We start from the raw sequence: 21,829 nt of genomic DNA on the forward strand, positions 1-21,829 counted from the left end.
ACTTGTCGACACCACTGTTCGAAAGCCCTTAATGCTTGTTGCATTAAGTCAAAGATTGTTCCGATGCAAAGTCCAGTAATTAGTATTTGGTCATCGTCAGCAAACCCGTAGGTTGGAAATCCAAGCTCATTAAGTTTCTTCCACAAGCCATCGACTACCAAGTTCCATAACAAAGGTGACAGAACGCCACCCTGAGGACAACCGCAAATACTCAACTTCCGTATCTCAGTCTGTAGCAGTGACGAGCAAAGAATACTTACATTTTTGATGGGCAACAATTCGCTTCGTTGAATCTACGCCGAGTGAAGAATTCTCCTCCACTGGACCCGGTCCTGGGCCAATCTCTTCCAGTCACCCTGGACATTGAGGGCTTTTAGGTCCTCTTCCACAGCAAACAGCCATCGTGTACGCGGCCTGCCACGGAGTCTTCGGCCTGTTCCTGGTTCTCTACTGAATATTATCTTCTCCTGTTGGTCTTCCGGCATTTGTGCCACATGACCAGCCCACCGCAGCCTGCCGTTTTTTATTAGCTTGACAATATCCACTCCTTTATATACTTGGTATAACTCGTGATTCAAGCGACGCCGCCAGATGCCATTTTCTTCTTTACCGCCGAGTATTGTTCGCAGCACCTTACGTTCGAAGACACCGAACGCTCTACGATCAACTTCCTTTAACGTCCACGTTTCATGGTCGTACAAGGCAACCGGAACTATCAATGTCTTGTACAACGCGATTTTGTCTTCGTTTGCAAACTACGGCACTTCAGCTGGCTAAGAAGTCGGTAAAAAGCTCTATTTGCAGCTGCAAGACCCCTTTTTACCTCACGGGTAACATCATTATCGCACGTCACTAGAGTTCCAAGGTACACAAATTCTTCCACTACTTCAAATTTATCACCACCTAACACCACTTCACCACCACCATCACTATTGGACCCACGTATTCTTCCAGCTATCATGTACTTCGTCTTGCTTGTGTTGATTGTGAGACCAATTCTTGCTGTCTCCCTTTTAAAAGGCACGAATGCCTCTTCCACGGCTCGGCGGTCGATTCCAATGATATTAATATCGTCCGCAAATCCTAGGAGCATATGCGACCGAGTGACGATGGTACCGTTCCTTTGCACACCTGCTCTTCTGATGGCCCCTTCAAGAACAATGTTGAACAGCAAGTTTGACAGCGCATCACCCTGCTTCAATCCGTCTAAGGTTACGAAGGACGTCGAAATCGATCCATCCAGCGTTGCACGAGTCAGCCTAATCAGTTTTATCGGAAAACCATGTTCTACCATTATCTGCTATAACTCGTTTCTTTTCACTGAATCGTACGCCGTTTTGAAATCAATAAACAGATGATGTGTCTGCAAGTTGTATTCCCGGTATTTATCTAGGATCCGTCACAGGATAAACATTTGATCCGTTGTTGATCGGCCTTCACGAAAACCACCTTGGTATTCGCCGACGAAAGACTCCTCCAACGGCCTCAATCTGTTGAACAGAATTCGTGACATAATTTTGTACGCCGAATTGAGGAGCGATATTCCTCGATAATTGGCGCCCTCCAGTCTGTGTACCTTTTTGTAGAAGGGACAAATGGGGCCCTCTAGCCAGTCAGCAGGTAGTTCTTCTTCTCATACCTTCAAAAGAATACGGTGAAGTATTTTGTGCAGCTGCTCACTACCGTGTTTGAAAAGTTCGGCCGGGAGATCGTCCTTTCCAGCAGCCTTACAGTTTTCAGTTCTTTGATTGCCTTTTCACCTCTTCTAGCGTCGGAGGCTCCACAGCATGCAACCCGAGCTACATGCAGGTATCCCATGACCGCGTGTCGCTTCCAGAATAGACTGGAAGGACACATTGTCAAAAGCACCCCCCAATATCTAGGAATACACCCAAGCTAGATTGCTTGAGCGAGAAGGCCTTCTCAATGCTGTAAACAACACCGTGAAGTAAAGTGATCGTGGATTTCCCACACTGATAAGCATGTTGCATTTTGTGTAGTGGATATTCAACTAAACTAACGTTCCTGATATGATGATCGATTATCCGTTCCAAAGCTTTTAGAAGAAAAGAACTTAAGCTGATAGACCTAAAACTCTTGGCTTCTGCATAGCTTGAGCGCCCCCCTTTGGGAATAAATCTAACAGTTATTTCTCGCCATGCTTTCGGGATATACTCGGTAAAAAGACTAGAAGCATAATATTTTTAAAGACATGTTTGAGAATATCAAATACCTTGTGTAGTAGCATGGGAAGTTTTCCATCTTGTCCGGGTGATTTGTATGGAGCAAATCTGTCAACTGCCCACTTGACCGATTCAGTGGTAGCCAATGTGCGTGCTAACGTCCACGAGTCCGAATCACCAGAATGATATCTGTGAACATTGTTTAGCTCTGGATCGATTTAACCTGGAAAGTGTGCGTCGAAGAGACAATTAAGAACATCTTTTTCGTCCGTCACATAAGCACCATCTCCGGTTTTTAAAGAGTTCATCCGAAAATCTTTCGATTTCGAGAAAATTTTATGTAACCTCGTTCAGACTAGACATTAGCGCATAGGTTTTGCTAAGCAGCCCGCTCTGCAGATCCAAGACATTTATTATATGCACTACGAGTTGACCTGAAAGCCCTGGAGTCATAACGCTGACGTCGGTTCCAAGCTCTTCTCATACCCTTCTTCATCTTTTCAAGCTCAGCCCTCCACCAAGGGGTTCCCCTAGTCGATTTAACAGTACGAAGTGGGCAAGTTTCTTCGTGAGATGCTACTATGAATGAGTTTGTCGTATCCACGACGTCATCTAAGTCGTCTAGTTGACTAATTGTTGGAAAATATCCATGAAATATAGTCGCCAAGTTTTCCAAGAAGAGTTTTCAGTTTGTAGATTTAGGATTACGATATGTTACCACATTGAAGGTGACATCAAAATAGTCGAAAAATATATATTTATGATCGGATAGAGACGTTTCAGTTTCATTTGTAACCTGCGAATTTCCCAGCTCAAGCGAAATTCTTTCAGAGCAAAGTGTTATGCCTAACACCTCCTTTCTCCCAGATCTCCCAAAAATTTGTTGGTTTCCCACATTCAGAATATGGATCGCAGATTGATGTCCGAGCTGCCCCAAATGATATGATGAACAATTAGCATTTGCATCACTGCCGATAATGAGCGGAAGCCTATTTCTGGTACAATATGATACAACGCTTTTGAAATCATCAAAAGGAGATGATTCGTTATGCAGTAGATATGCTGAACAATATATATACTTTTTGTCTAAGTTACCAATAGTTTGTGTAACTCTGACTACACATATATTGCGACTTGTAAGCTCCGATATGAGACACGCGTCAATAGCCTTATTTGCAAGAATGCAAGCACGAAGCATTTCACGTGGGTTAATCATGCCTGCATTGTTGTAAGCTATGAAGTTTCCTTTATGGAAATACGGTTCTTGAACCAATGCTACGGAAGCTTTACCTTCCTGTGTGAGTCGAGATACATTCATAGTTGCTGTACGTTTATGCCGGAGATTGATTTGTGCTATTCTAACCATTGTTGATTAGAGAACTGTACGTTTCATTTCCAACATAAATTGCACAGCAACTAGAGGACACCGTGCAAGTTGGGATGTTAGCGCATATAGCGAGCCATATCAGGTTTAAATGGATACGATCATTTGATTCCCATGATTTGCGAAGAAAATTATTGTGTGTCAGAGATTCGCATAACACAGTAAGAGGGCAAAACATAAAATGCTCCGTGCGCGACTGGCATATTTTAGAACCTCCAGTCATTAAGTCTTCGGCACGGAACTACACCGTGACTTAGTGATTCCTCCTTTCAGTCGCCTCCTACGACATGGGAGTAGGAACCCAGTGGTTCAATTCTTGGCCGGACACCACACGGCCTCTGGGCAGGTTCGTATGTATGATAGTTTCCGAAAAATACTGTTCAATCAGGAAGCCTTCCTGGGTTGCTGGCATTTAAGCACATAGATCTATACACAGTTTTGAAGAAGTCGCTTGTAGAGAGCAACTGGAGCATTTGGACACGCATCACACTTTAACCGATTTGCGACAGGGAGCCCGGCTGTCTTACTAAACGATTTCGCGTCAGTTCTATCTATTCAAACTGTAGGGTTAGAGGTTGCGTATCCGTGTTCTGACGCATCTCAAAATCCTTCAACCTTCACATACTTCGAGTTTGTCTGTGAAGAAACGTCGCAGTAGAGTCGCATGTCAATAACACAGAAATAAATGTACTTGTACTTGAATATCATAACGGATACTAATATTTGGACTACGCAATGATGTCTTTTTCAATGCTCGTAGCGGTCTATAGAAAATTGATCTCGATTGAGTAAAGACGTGGTTGCGTGGAAGAAAGTTTTTCCATTTTTCGGGGTGTTTTCTATAGGCAAACTAAGAGTGTCCCAAAGGTTAATCCACTCTCTTCATTTCTTTGTGAACCATGGGGACGGGCATAGCGTAGTTGGTAAATCGATTACCTTGTACGCAGCTCACCTGGGGTATATTCCCAACTCCGTACGTAGGGTTATATTTTTCCAAAAGAGATTTCTCTAACCCGAAAAGAGGCGAATGATCCTAAGGTTAAAACCTCTATATTTGATCCATATCATTATCCGTAAAAATATCACGTGCACATATGAAAAGAAAAGGATGCCCTTTTTGGATATTCATGTAACAAGATACGGGAAATCCTCGACTTTACAGATAAATAGAAAACCAATATCGAAAGATTTCTATTCAAAGTTGACCAACTCTGACGAAATCCACACACCTTGCTACAACGAAGTGCGATCGTTCACCACGATCAGGCACACACAGTCCGCATGGTGTACGATTTTTTCGACAGAGTTGGTCAGCTTACCTATATCCACAGCTAATTCAACGTAAAACAACGTAAACACCTGGAAAAAGGATATACGTGAGGGCTTCGAAATTTTCAAACAATCCCCCTCGTCAATCGAGATCAAGGTAACGTATATTCGTGGCTTTTCAAAATGTTACCTTCATACAAAAAGATTAATGCAAACAACGAAGAAGAATATTAGTTGGATTGTTGTTTATGTTAGAGGAAACTTTACCACTCCGACCACTATTCAGGTTATCTTTTGCGGTTGTCTATGTTCACTCTACATGTTACATTCCATTGTAGTTGGAAGCTAGTTATTTGTTTGTCTACATGTATCGTCCCTACCGGGTACTCCATTATTGCTGTAGCTGAGGATCCGTTTGGAACAGTTATGCCATACCTCGCAAGGCATCATAAGATGCCTTCCGAAGTATCATTTCTTTCGAAGATATAATGCTGCACATTGGCAGGGAATATGTTCCGCGCTATCGGGCTCGTAGTTACAGAATCGACAAATGTCATCTTGCCAATTTTTCAGGTGATACTTGGTAAGACAATGCCCTATAAATAGGCCTGTCATTGTACGTAAGTTATGCCGTCTTAGATTCATTAGTGTTTTGGCTCTCGTCGTAATGGTTCCTTGGTAGCTAGGTACCCAGAATGTCATTGACGTGATGCACTCCCAAAAAAGTTTGGACTCACATTCTGAAGGTCTTATTGCCGAACAGTGCTGATTGGCTAACTGGATAGATTACAAATTTTCATGTAGTTTCGTTTCCTGTCGACCTCCGCGTAGGTGTATTCCATACGCCTCTGCCTGGAAAAACAGTAGGCCACTTTCCCATTAATATCGCTTCAATCACACTTGGTCCGTAGACTCCCGAGCCAATCAGCTCACCTATTTTAGATCCATCCATATAGAATGATATTGTACCTTGCGGTAGTATGAGACCACCCACATCTGACTATGTGGACCTCTGTGGACCAAATCTAGCCCCCCATGACATATTTGGGTAATGAAGGTAGATGAATCATGGCTTCCATAACTGTAGTGGGTTTTGATTTCATAGCGGCTGTGATAGCGAGGCTGACTAGCCTCTGAGTTTAAGATATTTTTGCTTGGACGGTCTTCTGTTTAACTTTGGGCCACCATACAATGGAAGAATAAGTTAATCATGGTCTAGCGATAGTCGTGTAGGATCAATAAGCTAACCTCGGTTTAAGACCCCAGGGCAGGGTTCACGTTGAGTCCCTCTTTGTAAATGTGGAGTCAACTCCCTTGTTACATACGTTGACATCATATGACGAAAGGTATTCTAGTAGGTACTCACCTCTGGTATTTATTTCCATTCCACCCCATATTGTGTGATGTGCGTGATGAAAGGCTTGTTTATTCTTTTGTAGTACATTATGAGGGCATCGTTTTCAGGAGGTGGTACTGCATCCAAATCGCCAAGGAAGTACCTAGATGTTATCACAACCTCCTGCTTGCTGCAAGCCATTGGTGTATCCACCTTTATTTGAAGGTTGACAGCAACCTGCAATTGGAGAAAAGTAACTCTTGTAGTAGCTTGGTCTTTAGAATATACTAACTTGTGAACTGAGAAATTTAAACCAAAGCGTTTGTGTTTATTCGTCCACAGCTCCTGTATAAGAGTCATGTCTAGGCGCTCCTGAGCCGAGCAGAAGAAAATAACTGCGGAATACTAAATTCAGGTATTCCGTACCAACAGATAAATGCCACATTATGGTGTTAATAAGCTCTGCATAAGAGGTAAAATACCACAAATAATACCCCGGACATGTTCTGCGAATAACTAGTTGATAACATTACTATATGTTATTATAATACCTGAATAATAATAAAACATTTTCCAACCTTCTATTCACAAAAATCACTGTATGGAGGTATTCAATAAGGTATTGATTTGGTGCTTGTAAAAATCACTGGAATACATAACTTATACTAAAAGAAAGTATTATACCTCATCGAGGTATAAGGCAGGTATTGAAGAATACTTCTTCAATACCTGCTTAATACTTTAATGAGGTATAACAATCAAATAATACCAAGTTTTTGTATGGATACTAGGAAATAGTTTGCTCGGGTTATTGACCAGTTATTTTCACCTAGTCCGGTAGTGACCATCCGGGCAAGAAGCGAATGCTGCTCATTGTATTGGTGTTTTTCGGCCATCGTTTTTTTGTGCCAAGACTTCACACCCCCCCCCCTCCCCACCCCTTATTTTACCGACGAGTAGTCGCAGGCTGTGTGCTACTTGACGTTCCAGTGGCCCTTTGGTCAAGTATGTGATTCGGTTTTTACCGTTTACGCACCTTCACCACCTGCAATGGGTTTCCAATCTTCTTCTTGCGTATCATTTCGTGAGCCGCATACACGAAAAAAAATTGTTCCCAAAATCGTGAATAATGTGCCAATTCTGGAACAATCACTTTTTACGTTACGAAAACAGGACCATGAACAAAAATCATGTGTTTTATAATTATGTTCAATTTCCCTTCAGTAACGCCCGCATAACGCATTCATTAGTGGACACATTTGTTTTTGTTTAGTGCACTTCAGTCACGGTTTCCGTCATGTCACTACGATTTTATGTAAAACCAAAGGTTAACTCATGATGTTGTTAATAGATTTAAGGACATTAGTTCACAAAATCAAAACATTCTGGATATTTTCTCGTGAACTAGTTCACGAAACTCGGAATTTTATTCATGAATCTCTTCAATCCTCGTGAGCTAATTCATGATTCCTAATATATTAGTTACGATCCAATATCCGTGCTCGTGAAATAATTCACAAAATCATGCAATATTTTTCATGTATTCGTGAACTGGTTCATGATTCATAGTATAATAGTCACGACGGACCATGCGTGCCCGTGAAATAAATCACAAAATTATACAATATTTTTCACATATTCGTGAACCGGTTCGTGAATCCTCATATAATAGTCACGACTTACCATTTATGCTCGTGAAATAGTTCACAGAAAACAAAAACTGCGTTGAGCACCACAAATCGAGTTGGTGATATAGTTCACTGAATAAAACTGCTGATATCTTGAACATGAGTCGCATTACGCATCCTGTCAAATTGAAAAGCAAGCTCTATAATAAAATGTCAGGATAACGTGAACAGAAATTACGAAATTTGTGACCAAGATCTTGAAATCATGAACATAAACCACACTATTCGTGACAAAAATGTCAAAAATCGTAACTAAGATCCTGAAATCAAGAACATAAAAAAACATAAATCCCTACTCGTGACTAATGTATCACGACAACGTAAATAGAAACTACGAAAATCATGACAAAGTTCCTGAAATCATGAACATAAATCACATTACTCGTGATTAAAATGTCTAAAATCGTGACTAAGATCCTCAGATCATGAACATGAATTACTCTACTCTTGACTAAAATATGACGATAACGTGAATAGAAATTACGAAATGCGCGACTATGGTCCTGAAAGCATGAACGTGTATACCGCCAGTCTGACAAAAAATCTGATAGTAAACTCATGAATAAAATAGTACGGTAACGTAATGAAATCACGAAAATCGCGAATGAATTCCTGAAATCATGAACATCGTTTGACTGTCGGTTGTTTATTCCCAAATTATGAACAAAAATCATAACAAAAACTAAACATATCTAGGGAACAACAACAGTAACCCACCCAAAAATTCAAATGTAACGCCATGTATATATTCGGAGTGTTTTTAGGAGCACAAATAGTTTCATGAATACGAGTTTTATTATTCACAATTTCAGGAATTTGATCACAATTTTCGTAAATCGTTCAGTTCACGAAATCATGATCTTTTGTTCATGATTTTTTTCCGTGTACGGTAGAGTGCTTTTGTGTATACCTCAAGGGGTGAGTCGCTTAGAACAATGTGCTATACACACTGTATCATCTACCATAACACGATATAAGATTACGATTCACAGTAATATACGATCATTTCACTCGTTACCACAATGTGTGGAACAATGAGGCACACTTTTGACAACTCAAAAACTGTCAACAAATTGTAGTTGAATAATCATAGAAAACCATTGCTTTTGTTTTACTGAACACCATGGCACAGCGTGGCACATCGTGGCACATTGCGGCACAAGCTACCACGCTGTTTGTTTGTGAGCACAATTCGATTTGTGCTAAGCGACTCACCCCTTGGTATACCTCGTGAGACGGACTGCCAGCGATGCAGTCGTTACCATTTCTGCAGGCTTGCTATGATCAGAAGTCCGTCGTGAAGTGTACTACGTTGGACCACCCACGAGATTGCCGTTAGCGACCACCTTGAAGCTGACATTAAGATGATCGAAAACATAAATTTATGATCAGAAGGTTCAAGGTACAAGGAGCCTTTTAATTCAATGCTTGCTCAGAGCTTCCACGTTAAATAAAGACCCGGGCATCATTCAACAGGCGCATTCTTCCGAAATATGATATGCAGCGACCGTTTTGGAATCTACGATGGTTCAACGGCTTCTGATGAAGCGTCTTGATCGTAGCTTGTTTTATTCGCGGAGTCGTTCGTCCCACCTGTTGCTCCACTCGACTGGTCTGTGCCCTCCTTGGTCCCTATCCGATCCTTGTCTCTATCTGGAGAGCTAAGAATTGACGAAGTGCAGGACACAACATCCTCCAACAAGCCACTATTCAGCAGCTCTCCAAGTTTGCTTTCCGCGGCTTTCTTCTCCTCTCCCACCTCCATCGCCTCAATCTTCGCAAACTAATGTTTACGGTGTTCTTAGTGTTTTCCGTTTTGTTCCCACGAATAGCTAGGGAAAGAGTCAATCATGTCAGAGCTCCGCTTGACAGGGTAAGGTCAAAATTACACTGGGGCTCGTCCTAGTGCCCTAGTGGCTCCATGCGTGGTTTGGTCACAGCAGAAGGCTGATGGCGCTCAGCCGACGCCGGTCTAACGACCAAATGTCATCAATTCACTCACGTGGAGGCATTAGATAGGAAACTTGTGAGTACTATGTTATCAAACCATTTGACAGTCCTCATCCCATGCGACCACAGTCGTGTATGACTTGTAACAAGATCAACAGACTGAACAAGTTGTCATCAACCAGGTTTCCTAACAAAGGTGACAAAATGCCATATTGAGTACCACAACCACAGCTACTGAACTTCTCTGTCTGTCTCAGGGATGAGGAAAGAATGCGGTTGCTAAGCATTGCGTTAAGCAAGCCCGAAATACATGCAAGCACCGCATGACCGCGTTTTTTCTTCAAAATGGACTGAAAGGACATATTTTCAAAAGCAATTATTAGGACGAAAACCCAATCTAGATTACTTGTGCGATGAGGGCCTTTTGATGTTGTAAAAAACATTGTGAAGAAGGTGGATATTGCTTGCTGATATGCAATTTTATGAAGCGGATGTTCAACTAAGCTCACATTTCTGATATGGAAACTCTGTTCCAAATCTTTTAAAGAAAAAGTGCTTAAGCTGATGGGTCTAATATTTTTCAAGACATGTTTGAGAATAGTATCAAACCTCTGGTCTGGTCGATTTCGCTTGGGTTATCGAGGGAGTCAATGTATTGCAGGCTCGTTGTCCTTAGATATATCGTGAGTAACGATATACTGCTAATTGTCATGTGATATGAATATTAATGAGTTGAATCGTGTAGTATCATTGAATGCATCCGACAGAGAGTTGCGACAATGCGGTCAACTCTATCGACAGTAGTTGATTTTACGCCCAGATAACAGTAGTTACTTATGAGCAGACTGTTTCCCTCTTCCTACAATTTAACAATTAAAACGAAAACTCGTAGCTGACAAAATAAAAAATCGGTTAGTGATTTCAAGACGATAGAGACGTTTGATGATCTTTGATCACTATAATTTTGCCTTATATAATGCTCTTCTCCTCGAGTAAATTTATAATGTATTAATGATATAGGTGTCAGATCATTGAAGCTTCGGCAACCTTGTTGTCTACTGTTTAATATTGCTTTGAAAGATGTGATTAAAAGATTGAGCATTGCCAAACTTTCCCGACTACTTTTGGATGATATGGTGAAGCAAGTGTGTTATTTAATCTCTAATCAAAATAACATACCAACATAGTATCTAAACCAGGTCCGTTGTTTTACGCAACATTCTTCGGAAAACTTTTGCGTTTCGGGAAAAAAGCAAAGACATTGAAATGCTCTGTTCTACACAAAGGCAAAAATCTGCAGACTACGAAAATACATTTTATTCCTTTTCAAAACAGCCTGCTATGGTTGCAGAAAAATCAAGGCCTGCTTTTAGTCTTCTCTCAAAAGGCACTACGCTGTGTTATCAGGCGTAAAGAACAAGCCATACAACACGGTACCATATAAAACGTAATTATGATTCATGCAAAGCGGAACCAAGCCAAGAAATTAGACACAGCAAAAAGAAAGTCAAGTGGTAGACTTAGAGAACGATTAAGTGTGATTGTAGCATGCGATACGGTAACACCACGTGTTTCCGTTCTCTTTTGAAATTGACACCGTATGGCTGCTGTCGTCATACTGGCACACTTTCTCACGCGGCCTTCTTCGATGATCCGAATGCATGCTACTGTGTGGCTGTACCGAGTCTCAAGTGGTTCACATTTGCAATAGCAGACCACGGGAATTGCAAGGGTTGGTTTAAAATTTGCTTCTTCTATTAGCGCATCTGGATCGTTTAGTAGTTTAGTAGATGCCAACACCATCTTTCTTCCACTGCCCTGTGTGAATGTGTGTGTTTGTACTAAACTTTTAGCGACTGTCTGTGGAGTGGTTTACAATATGTGGATCCAGTAAAGAAAACTCTCAACATTGTTCTCAATTTAAATGCGTATGTAAATAGAGCTAGTAAAAAATTGTTGTAAGAAATTTGCATGCTATTTTTGTAAAGCAAAAAATTACCAGTTGTGTTTTTTCTTTCTATTTTTGTTTCAAAACTGTAAGTTTAACAACACAAAAACAATTCTACTATCTCTATCTCATATTCTAAAATTTTTAAATTTACTTTCTTTAATTTCTTACAGAGAAATTCGCGGTTTGGACAAAATCGACAACAGTATAAATTCCTTTGATATACGATTGAAGAAGGAAAGATCTCGCGCGGTTCATTACTTTCTTTCTAATGTGGTTTAGAGAGCAATACTTCTAGCTAGAGTAGACACAGTCAGTTAGGACGAGAGGGAGAGAGAGAGAGTAAGGAAAAATGATAACACGAGCGCAATCGACGTGCTGAACATGGAAAAGTCGACCGAAACCGAGAGAAATAAAGCGCAGAAACAGCATGCATTTCGTTCGATAGAATAATCCTTGAAGCTGTATGAAGAAACTGTAGGGCTTTTCTAAAAAACAAAGTAGGCCACCTAGGGTCAAAAAAGAACCAAGGAACAAATTGATATGCCAGAGAGAGATAGAGAGACAGTTCGAAACCGAGTAGCGCATGGAACAAATGGGTAAAACAAAAGGAAATCAAATCGGTCACAGCTTGCTGTGATTAGCTGGAAAAGTCGAATTAAGTATGTAAGAAGAAACAAAATAAAACCCTTAATCGAGTTTAATGGTTTAGCGATAATATTAAAAATAGTACGACACGCGAAAAATGAGTATTATGTTTGACGAACAAACCAAATAAGCTATTGGTAAATTAAGAATTTAAAAGTTTACTTATGAGAATCCACACTCGCCCTTCCACGAACAAGAGAACAAAACAATCACGAGGTGTACCTTCATCCATTGCGTTTAAAAATTGGCACATTTTACACAAAAAAAATTATTGATGCCTGAAAAGGAGGAGTAGAAGGAAAAATCGCGATCTTTCAGTGTAGTAGTGAACTAAAATCTTGATATACTAAAGAAACAGATAATGAACTTTGCAATCGTAATTCGGAAAGTTTCAGGGCACCGTTTGTTTTTTAGTTTGTAAATGGAGAAATTCAACTATTGAGACAACATGATAATAGTTCAATCATATAGTTTAATGAGAACGATGTATAATATGATTACTCACAGTGTTACAAAATGAGCGAGATAAGTCTACAAGTTTGTTTAGCAAACAGATTGCAAAGGTACAGTATGTAAAAGAATCTGTTAACCCTACCCTGCCGCAGCTTCAGAATTTGTTTGATATTTTTGACAGAATTGTTCATCAGTGCAAATTTATGCCATAAATTAGCAAATTAGTATGTTTTCTCTTGTATGAGATGTTTGGAAAAGATGCAATACGGTATGTTTACTCTGATATACCCATCTAAATTTTAGCGTACATAAACAAAGGGTTATTATTTTATTCGGTGTAAACTTGGACATAAAATTAGGGCAACATTTACATTGGATAGGTAGCCAAATTTCATAAAATTAGGTTGGCCAAAGATTAAAAGTGCAAAGATATTTTTAACACTATATTGAATAAGACGAAGCAAATTAGGTGCTTATCATTTCCTCTTAGTTGGCTAGCCAAGAAGAGGATAAGCTTGATATTCATTTAACACGGCGCACAATTCCGAATTGGTTATCCTATATGCAAGTAGAACGGATAATAAGTTATTTGGAAACACATTTCGTCGAAAGAACAAATTTCTCTCGTATTTCACTGTAGGTCTTAAGTTCTTCTGAATTTTTTCATACTCTTCATTTTCATTTGATAATCAGTCTTAAAAAGTTTTTTTTATTTATTCCAACTTAGGAACTGATAAACCACTATTTTGTTTCTTCAACAGTCATTCAAAACTGAAATAAGTTGGTAAGGATGAGCTCAAGTTTTTGACTTTATGCACAACTCTCGCAAATCTTGAAAAATTGGGATATCTCGAAAATTGATTTCCTTGAAATGCCCTATTATTGACGGGTATTAAATTATAAGGTTAATTAGATAAAATGACAGTAACTTGTTTATGTACGCTACATAGATATATTTGGGTGAATATGTTTTTGTTTTGAAATAAAGTCTTTTCGTGATTAATATGATAATCTAGTGCATAAATAAGCAGTCAGACTAATGAAAAATTTTGTCAAATATATTATGTAAATCTTGGAATTGTGACAGGGTGAATTAGTATTTTTACAAACTGTATTTCTGATTTTGTTTCTTTCCTTTCAGTAGTTTTAGTTATCTTACAAGATAAAAACATTATGAAAAGTTATTTAATTATCGTAAGCCACATTGATTTTCCTTCCATTTTCTTTTGACAAAATCATCATATATCGTATATAGTGTCGAGAAAAAAAGCACTGTTTTTCTGCCTTATAGTTAAGAACGATTGAAAAGCGACAAAGTCTTGAATCGACCTAGTAGAGGTGAAGCACCTTGCATTCAAACAAACAAGAAATCCAAAAAAAAATATAAATATATGAGCAATTAGCAAATATCAAAAGACAGCTTACCCTAAAGTTGAAGCAAAACAAACACGAACGTGAACCTTCTCTTTCACGTGACGGCAAATTTGGATGTGGTGACGACGGATAGAAAAAAAAATGACCGAAACTAGCCAACAAACCAAACACCAGCGTTGCTGAGCAACGCTGGTTTATTAACCTGGGGTTATATCCTCACTTCACCACCGATGATGCACAATTTCAGGTGGGTGAAAGATCTACGCCTGCTTATGTTTTCGGATATGAACGCTAGAGCCCATGGGACACAAACAGAAGCCGGTGAATAAAATATGAAAAGAAACTTTCGTGGAAGCGAGAGTCACACTGTTTTGTATAATTTGTTCGACTATTTTTTGAGTGACTTAGTGGAATGACATAAATTATAACTTTGAGAAAAAAATGCATTATTTAAAATCTTCATTTGGATAATATTACTAAGATACATTTGCATTTGCACCTTAAAATACACATTTACTTTTACAAATACGTATTTCGACTACGAATTGTGGTTTTGATCAGTGCTAGTATCAGTCAGTATCTGTGTAATCCGGCACAAGTGTAGATTTTAAAGTAAATTGCAGTTCTTTATAATATAGTGGAAACAAATCGACGATTCTTTCACAAGGATTTTATTCAAACTATTTTCTGATCGATTGTTTAATGGCATGCACAGTTGCGCATCCATAAACAATGTAATCTTTCATTATGGTTAAACTGCGTAACTCTAAAGCGAAGCGAAAGAACCAAATCTTCATGAAAATCAATCAGCAGTAACTGTAACACATTTCTGAATTACACACTAAAGCAATCCTTCGTAAACATTTAGTATACGGTGTTAAAAAACTACTTTTTTCTGCCTTGATTTTCGAATCATTCTCAGTTCAATCTAGTAAGCCGCTGTTGTTTGAGTGTTGCTTCGTTTGTGAGTTCGTGTTCACGGATTAATTATTTCAATTAGTTAAAATTTTATGATGAATAATACGAGAAAATTTATTCCCGTTATCAACTGATTCAAATCTGAAAAAAAAATAACACAGACAAGTCAAATTCAAAATGATGTGGTTATAACTGTGCAACTTCAGAACGCTTCAATGTTCCTTCCTAACCTTCATCCCCTTTACTTGTTATTGCACTGTGGACTTGCGAATGTGGTTGCTACAATGAAGACTAGATCATTTCAAAGCAACCGTGTTCTATATGTGCCCAATACTGTCATTCATGGATGACAGCAAAGCTTTCCCTTCCTAAGATCCTGGTATGCGAAAAAAAAACAGTGGAGGTACTGGAAAGTGACAAAACAGCATGCTAGAGAGGCCACAACATTCAATATTTTCAAAAAAAAATCAACAAAGATACAGAGACTACTTTGATTAGTTGTTGCGATACACTTCTATGACAACGATTAAAAGATTGCTTTGCGGACTACTGTATTATCTTCCAAGACAAGCGAGTGGACAAAGACGTGCGGCTGGATCGTTATGTAATGTGGATCGTTATGCAGCATCTCGGAAATTATGGATCTTTTCGCAAGCTGGTGCGAAGTAGTGCTGTAAATCACTAATCAATAAAAAAAACTGTACACCAGGTTAAATGTAAAGATACAGTTAAGCATGTAGTTAAAACCTCTCCGATCAAAAAACATTGTAAGTTGATTATTTGTAAATCAACTCGAAACGGAAAAGCAAACAGAACAAATTTCGATCGGAAATTGTCTTTCTAAATGTACAATCTGATAAGAATTGAAATTGTAAGCACTATCTCGAGTCTACTTTCCATCGATTACCTAATACACTGCATTAAAATTGTATTCAGTGCAGCTGTTTCATGCGACATCTGGGACATCGTCCCTCCAAAACATATTATAAATACTTCATTGAAGACGAATGCTCCGCGTGAAAATGGTTAGAGATCTGTCAGAAACACTGCGTTGGTTTTTTTTATTTTGATTACCAATTGGTGGCAAACATGAGTCGCCATGGTAACACAAATTGTTCGGAATGCTTGTCCGCTTAGGCCTAAATGGAGAGCTTTGTCAATTGGTGTAGCTTAAAATACGTTCTAAAAATCGGCATGCTTCGATCGAGGCAATCGTCTACTAAAAAGAAATGGAAAAATTTAGATTTTCTTTTATGAATACAAAGTAACTGCAGAAATAGTAAGTAAATTTCGTATCTGAAGCAATACTCATCTTATTGCATCAATGTTTGAGCATGTGTGAGTGGTGCGATAGCTTTTACCTCTTGTTGTTTTCACATCAATTCGAAAACATTCCGAAATCGTCCCCTAGTATCAAATAGCGACACTTATGGATTTCATTGTCAGTTAGTATTCGTTGTGAAGATTCCTGAGATAGTGCTTACAGTAGGCGAATTTATGATCATAGAATACAATATCAATTTGAAACCAGTAAAATGCAAAAACATGTTGGACATTTCTTTGTTTCATTGGCAAATCGGTGCTATATCCTGTGTTATTCAACCAATCTAACCAAATCTGTTGATCGCGATCCGGAATCATTTGTTTGTTATCGTCAAAGCAGTAGCATGTGTTGAGATTGCTTCCCCCTAATGAAAGTAAACTCGACAAAATAAGATCGTGCAGATGAAAAAATAAAACCCCCTGGCAAACGTGTAAATTTAAAGGCTAGAACTAACCTACAAATATGACCAAATACTAAAGCAAACCAACAGCAGACAAAATAGCAGATGGTGCTGCAGAATCGTTTTCTTGTAATATAATGAAAATAAAAACGGTGTATTTAAATAAAAACAACTACAAATAATCACGATGGTCGAGATATTTACGCAATAAAACACATTTTTACATCCAGGAGAACTTAAAATTAAAACAAGGTATTTTTACTGTTAAAAACAATTATCAGAAGGAGGAAAATACATTTTTCAAAAGAAAACTTCGAAGAAGTTCAAGTCGACGCAAGCCCATTCATTCGAGGTATTGCAAATAAAATTGAACTTAAGGTTAAACGAACCCAATGATAAACCAAATCAACAACAACAAAAACGTAATGAAACCTAAAAATGTAGAGAATAAATGATGCGTTCATTGGAAAATCGCCGATAAAAAAAAACTGAAGCCAGTTTTACGTTAGAAAAATGTAATAAGAAAAATATTGTTGATTTAAGCGCAAAAATACCACGAAGAAAAAAAATACCGTTGAAATCTAGTCTAATAAAGTCAGTAAAATAATTCAATAATCAAGGAAATGTAAAAAAAAGTAGAACGAAGAAACGTCTGGTGATGAACAGTATGTGTATAGAGACGGTGATATAATATGATAAAAATTAAACCCTTTAGAGGAAAATTTCATACCTAAGTGAAGAGAAGTGTTTCCAAGGGATAGCGAGCAACGGTAGATGATGAGAGTAGTCACTCATGCAGTTCAGTTCCCTATTACTACATCCCGCGATCTAAGGTTTAATTCACCCCATCCTTTTTTGAAACTTGAGAATCATACTGCCGGAGGGATCATTCGAAGGTCGCAGTTGGTCACGGCAGCGGAATCATCAGTGTACTTATTAGCTACTGTTTTCAATCTTAAAATAAAGTTTCTACTATACAGATCTGTGATAGGGATGCTCTCTTTTTCTCATTTCCGCTACCGCGCCATAGTCCCTGATTCTTAGGACCGCACTCAGACCTTTGATGTGCAACATACAGAGAAAAAATACATAATTATTTCGTCATTTGTATGCTTTATCTATTTTGGGGAAAACGAAGACATGCTCACGTTCGTTTATTACCAAACAACCCTGAATTTACGGGGTTTGTTCTACTCCCTACTCCATGGTTTACTGCGATGCACGTGACTGCACAACCGCATTTCTATGAGAAACAAGTTCATCACAGTTTACGAGTGAGCGTTATTCAGTTGACACGGTTTGCTTTGATGTTCTTTTCAGTCAACAATTCAATTTTGTTTCTATTTGGTCCACAGTTTAGTTGCTCTCGTAGAACAAACTGACCAAACTAGACTTGTTTTACAATAGTTATCCTTTGTTGTCCAAAAAGCTATTGTTAGTGTCAGAAAATAACGTAACCTACCATTCGGGGGCTAGTAACATAACTAAATAAATAAGCATTTTTAAACAAAAACATCATTAATAGGAGACGAAAAGCGTTCTAAAAAGAAAGAGAGAGAGAGGGAAAATCACACAAAACCACATTCTATTGTGCACATACATTTGAAAATGAGAAATACGAAGTAACACCAAAATAATCTCCCACACATAAGAGATAAACAACTTGACACCGTTCGTACACATTTATGAACATTTATATTTCTATAGGAACCAACAAAAAAACTCGAAAATTTCTTCAACATATGTGTGTGTAATACTTACGTCACCTAAGATGAAATAACTCGATTAAGAAAAACCTAATTCATATAAAAATGACACTTCGAACTCATGAAAACACACATCAGTTTGTTAGCAGTTGTTCACAGACTAGATAAGACATTAAGCAAAAAAATAGCATCTACACAGGAAATTTGCCTCCTTCAGCATATTAGCGTCTATCGAAACCCTTAGTGATTTAGTTTAAGTTCGAATCCGTGAACCCCGATTTCTTGCTTTGAATTTGAACGTTTTACTGAATATTAGCCAAAAGAAAAACGAACGTTTGTTAGGAAAAAAAATAAAATTCGCGGGTAAACCAAGCAAGAAAACAGTAGAAAATTGAATAGACCGTGTAGTAGTTTTTACTATGAAATAATCAAGTGAACTGACTTGAAAAAAAAATATAAACAAAACTAATTGCAACCGAACTGAGATCAGACCAGGTGCTGAAGTTCCCTTTTGTTGTTTTGTTTTTGATTCCAACTATTCATCAGCACCGCAACATCCGTTAGAACCCTCAGCATCAAAGTAGCCTAGGCTAACGGGGTGATTGCCCCGACCGGTCCGAACAGCTGACGGAGAATGAATTCTATTATCACACCCATACCCGAACTGAGTCAAGGCTAATGCGATGGTGCTGTGACTAGTCTTGTTTGCATTTAATGTGATCCTTTCCTATCCTCACTATCTCACAATCCCTTTCTTCACTGAGGAGACAAACTTAAAACGTAATCTCTGTAGATTTCTCATATAATATGATAGCGCGATTGTCATGAAGATGAAGAAGATCAGTAAAAGATAGTCTAGCAGAACTTACTCGATTCGCCATTATGGAATATGTTGCCATTTATTGTTTTTGTTGATATTTAAAAGTAAGAGATTTATATTAAATGCCACTTTTAACCGTGTTTACATTTCACATACTTTTAATTAGTTTGCGCCCGGTGGGTTTCTAGATTCTGCAAGGAAAAACCAGCAACCGAAGGACTCAAATAAAGCATTTGATGAATAGAAGCAAGGAACAGGTAAGAGTGAGGAAAACAACAGCTTCTGTCCTTTTGTACTGTGTATTATACCAACTGTTATAATTACGCACAATAAAAGGGATACGCTTCTTGAAATCTTATCACAACATCAAAACAACACGATTTTAATCACTGCAAAACCATATATGTGTTCAGAAAGATATTCCCCCACATAGGAAGAAAAGGAGAAAGAGAGAGAGGAAACCAAACACGAAGCAAAAATCCAGAAGCAACAACCGAACAACGGCGTGGACGCGACATCACCCCCCTCACACTAGTCGCAACAAGATACGCCCCAGCAGAAAGCAAGCCCACCGTTAGCGCGCAATAAAACTAACCCATACATACATAGAGACCATCACAGCGGATAACCAAACGCCTACTAGGTTCCTTTTTCTATCTCTTTGAAATGTACAGCAGAACATGGTCTTCATCATCGAATCACCCATTGTTTCGAATCGCAACGTAGCGTAACAAACGACAAAGGAATAAAGCAAACTGATCTCCATCCTTCTCCTCTCTTCTATCCACGCCCATTCGCCTCATTCATTTGAACCTTGAAATCCTCCTGTCTGGAAGACAAAAATCCCAAACAAACAACCAAAAGAAAACGTTAAATTAAGTTCGAGTTAATACTTAAAAATAGTGACCTACCTTAGTGTGTAAAAAGAAGAAGAAAAAAAAAACAAATGTTATTTATTTTAAATAGTTGTTACAAACAAATGAGAACAAAAAAGTTTTATTTTCTATTAATCGTTTACTTGATTCTCATCATAACGTTTAATATTTCACAAAAGCAAAAAATGCAAGAAAGTTGCAGAACTAGCAAGCGAAAGGAGAACAACACTGAGAAAGAGTATTATTTTTAATTTAACAAAAAATGAGAAAATAATGAAGAAAAAACTAAAATTATGATGTAACTAAAAAAAGCCTTGAAATTCATTCTTGCAATGTTATTTCAGTGAAAAAGAATTAAATGAAATATAATTCGAAGCGCGATATGAGAATTAAATTGTATAGGATTTAGCCATAAAGCATAAGAGTTGAAAATTGAACATAAAAAAGATAAACGAAAAAGTAAAGAAGAAAAATCTGCGTAGCCTGAGGGAGCATAAAAGCAGCAGCATGGTGCGGAGTTTCTCTCGAAGAACAAATAAATAAAAAACTGGAAAGTTTTCGAACAATTTCATTTCCTTTTAAAATGAAAAAATAAAAACCACATGAGCGGATAAAACTCTTCAGAAAGATAAGAAGCAGAAGAAGGGAAAAATCGAACTAGGAAAAGAATTTTGATTTTATTGTACATTGTTATTAATTATTGAATTAAATCATAGATATATTACATAAAAAAGAGAAAAAAGCAAAAATACAAAAAAAATCAAAAAAAAAAATAAAGCGCGTCTATCTGTGGAGTTATTTTACTGTGTTGTAACTTTATTGCCGGTCGCGTTGGGTGCTGCTCTGTCATGGGCGATCAGAAGTTTTGAAGAATTTTGCTACTACTATCTAAAAAAACAGTATCCCTGATATTCTATTGACGTACAAACATCGCCAAAAAAGTTAATCGTAAATCTTGGATTGGTTTTTGTCTTCTGAATTTAACATTAACCTTTTTTAGGGGTTTGGGTCAAAATTACCCAAAATGATAAGTTTTTAAGTTTTGCATCTAGAAGTTTGGAACTTCTTGATTTTCTTCTTTTATGTAGAGCAACGATACTCGATAAAATTTAAAATTTTCGGGCATTCCTGAAGGGCTGTACAAAAAAAGTTACGAAGATTTCAAACACAATTTTAAGACACTTATTTTTGCCAAATATATGTAATAGTACCTAAATTGTTTGTTAGAGTTTCAGTTTTCAGTTTATGGTCAATTTTACCGACTTTGACCAGGTTGGCCAGAGGGAATTATGTTTGGCATACAAAGATATATGCAGAACCGTCAACATAAATCACATGCTTATTGACAAAATACTTATAATAAACACAAACCAAATAAAAATGAAAATGTATATAGAAATGTTGTGCAAGGTTCGACCCTTCTTGAATATTCAGGATTAAGATTCCGATGCCGATTCCGGCAGAACAATCCTCATAATACTGAAGATGGTGGTCAATCAATTAAACTGATCCCAAAACTTTGTAATATTTTTGAAGGCTTACATAAAATACCA

The 21,829-nt window shown here is 38.0% G+C and overlaps 1 protein-coding gene across 21 annotated transcripts in view; it reads left to right on the forward strand.

The window, feature by feature from the left end:
- Positions 1 to 21,074, forward strand: part of LOC131688755 (plasma membrane calcium-transporting ATPase 1) — a 163,631-nt gene extending 142,557 nt beyond the window's left edge. For all 21 annotated transcript variants that reach the window (XM_058973247.1, XM_058973257.1, XM_058973262.1 and 18 more), the window contains one exon: positions 11,932 to 21,074. In XM_058973247.1, the coding sequence (XP_058829230.1) occupies positions 11,932 to 11,969 (38 nt within the window). In that variant the 3' untranslated portion in view covers positions 11,970 to 21,074. The remainder of the gene's footprint in view (positions 1 to 11,931) is intronic.
- The last annotated feature ends 755 nt before the right edge of the window (positions 21,075 to 21,829 follow it).

This window comes from Topomyia yanbarensis, chromosome 3, assembly GCF_030247195.1.
Source record: "Topomyia yanbarensis strain Yona2022 chromosome 3, ASM3024719v1, whole genome shotgun sequence".
NCBI lineage: Eukaryota > Metazoa > Arthropoda > Insecta > Diptera > Culicidae > Topomyia > Topomyia yanbarensis.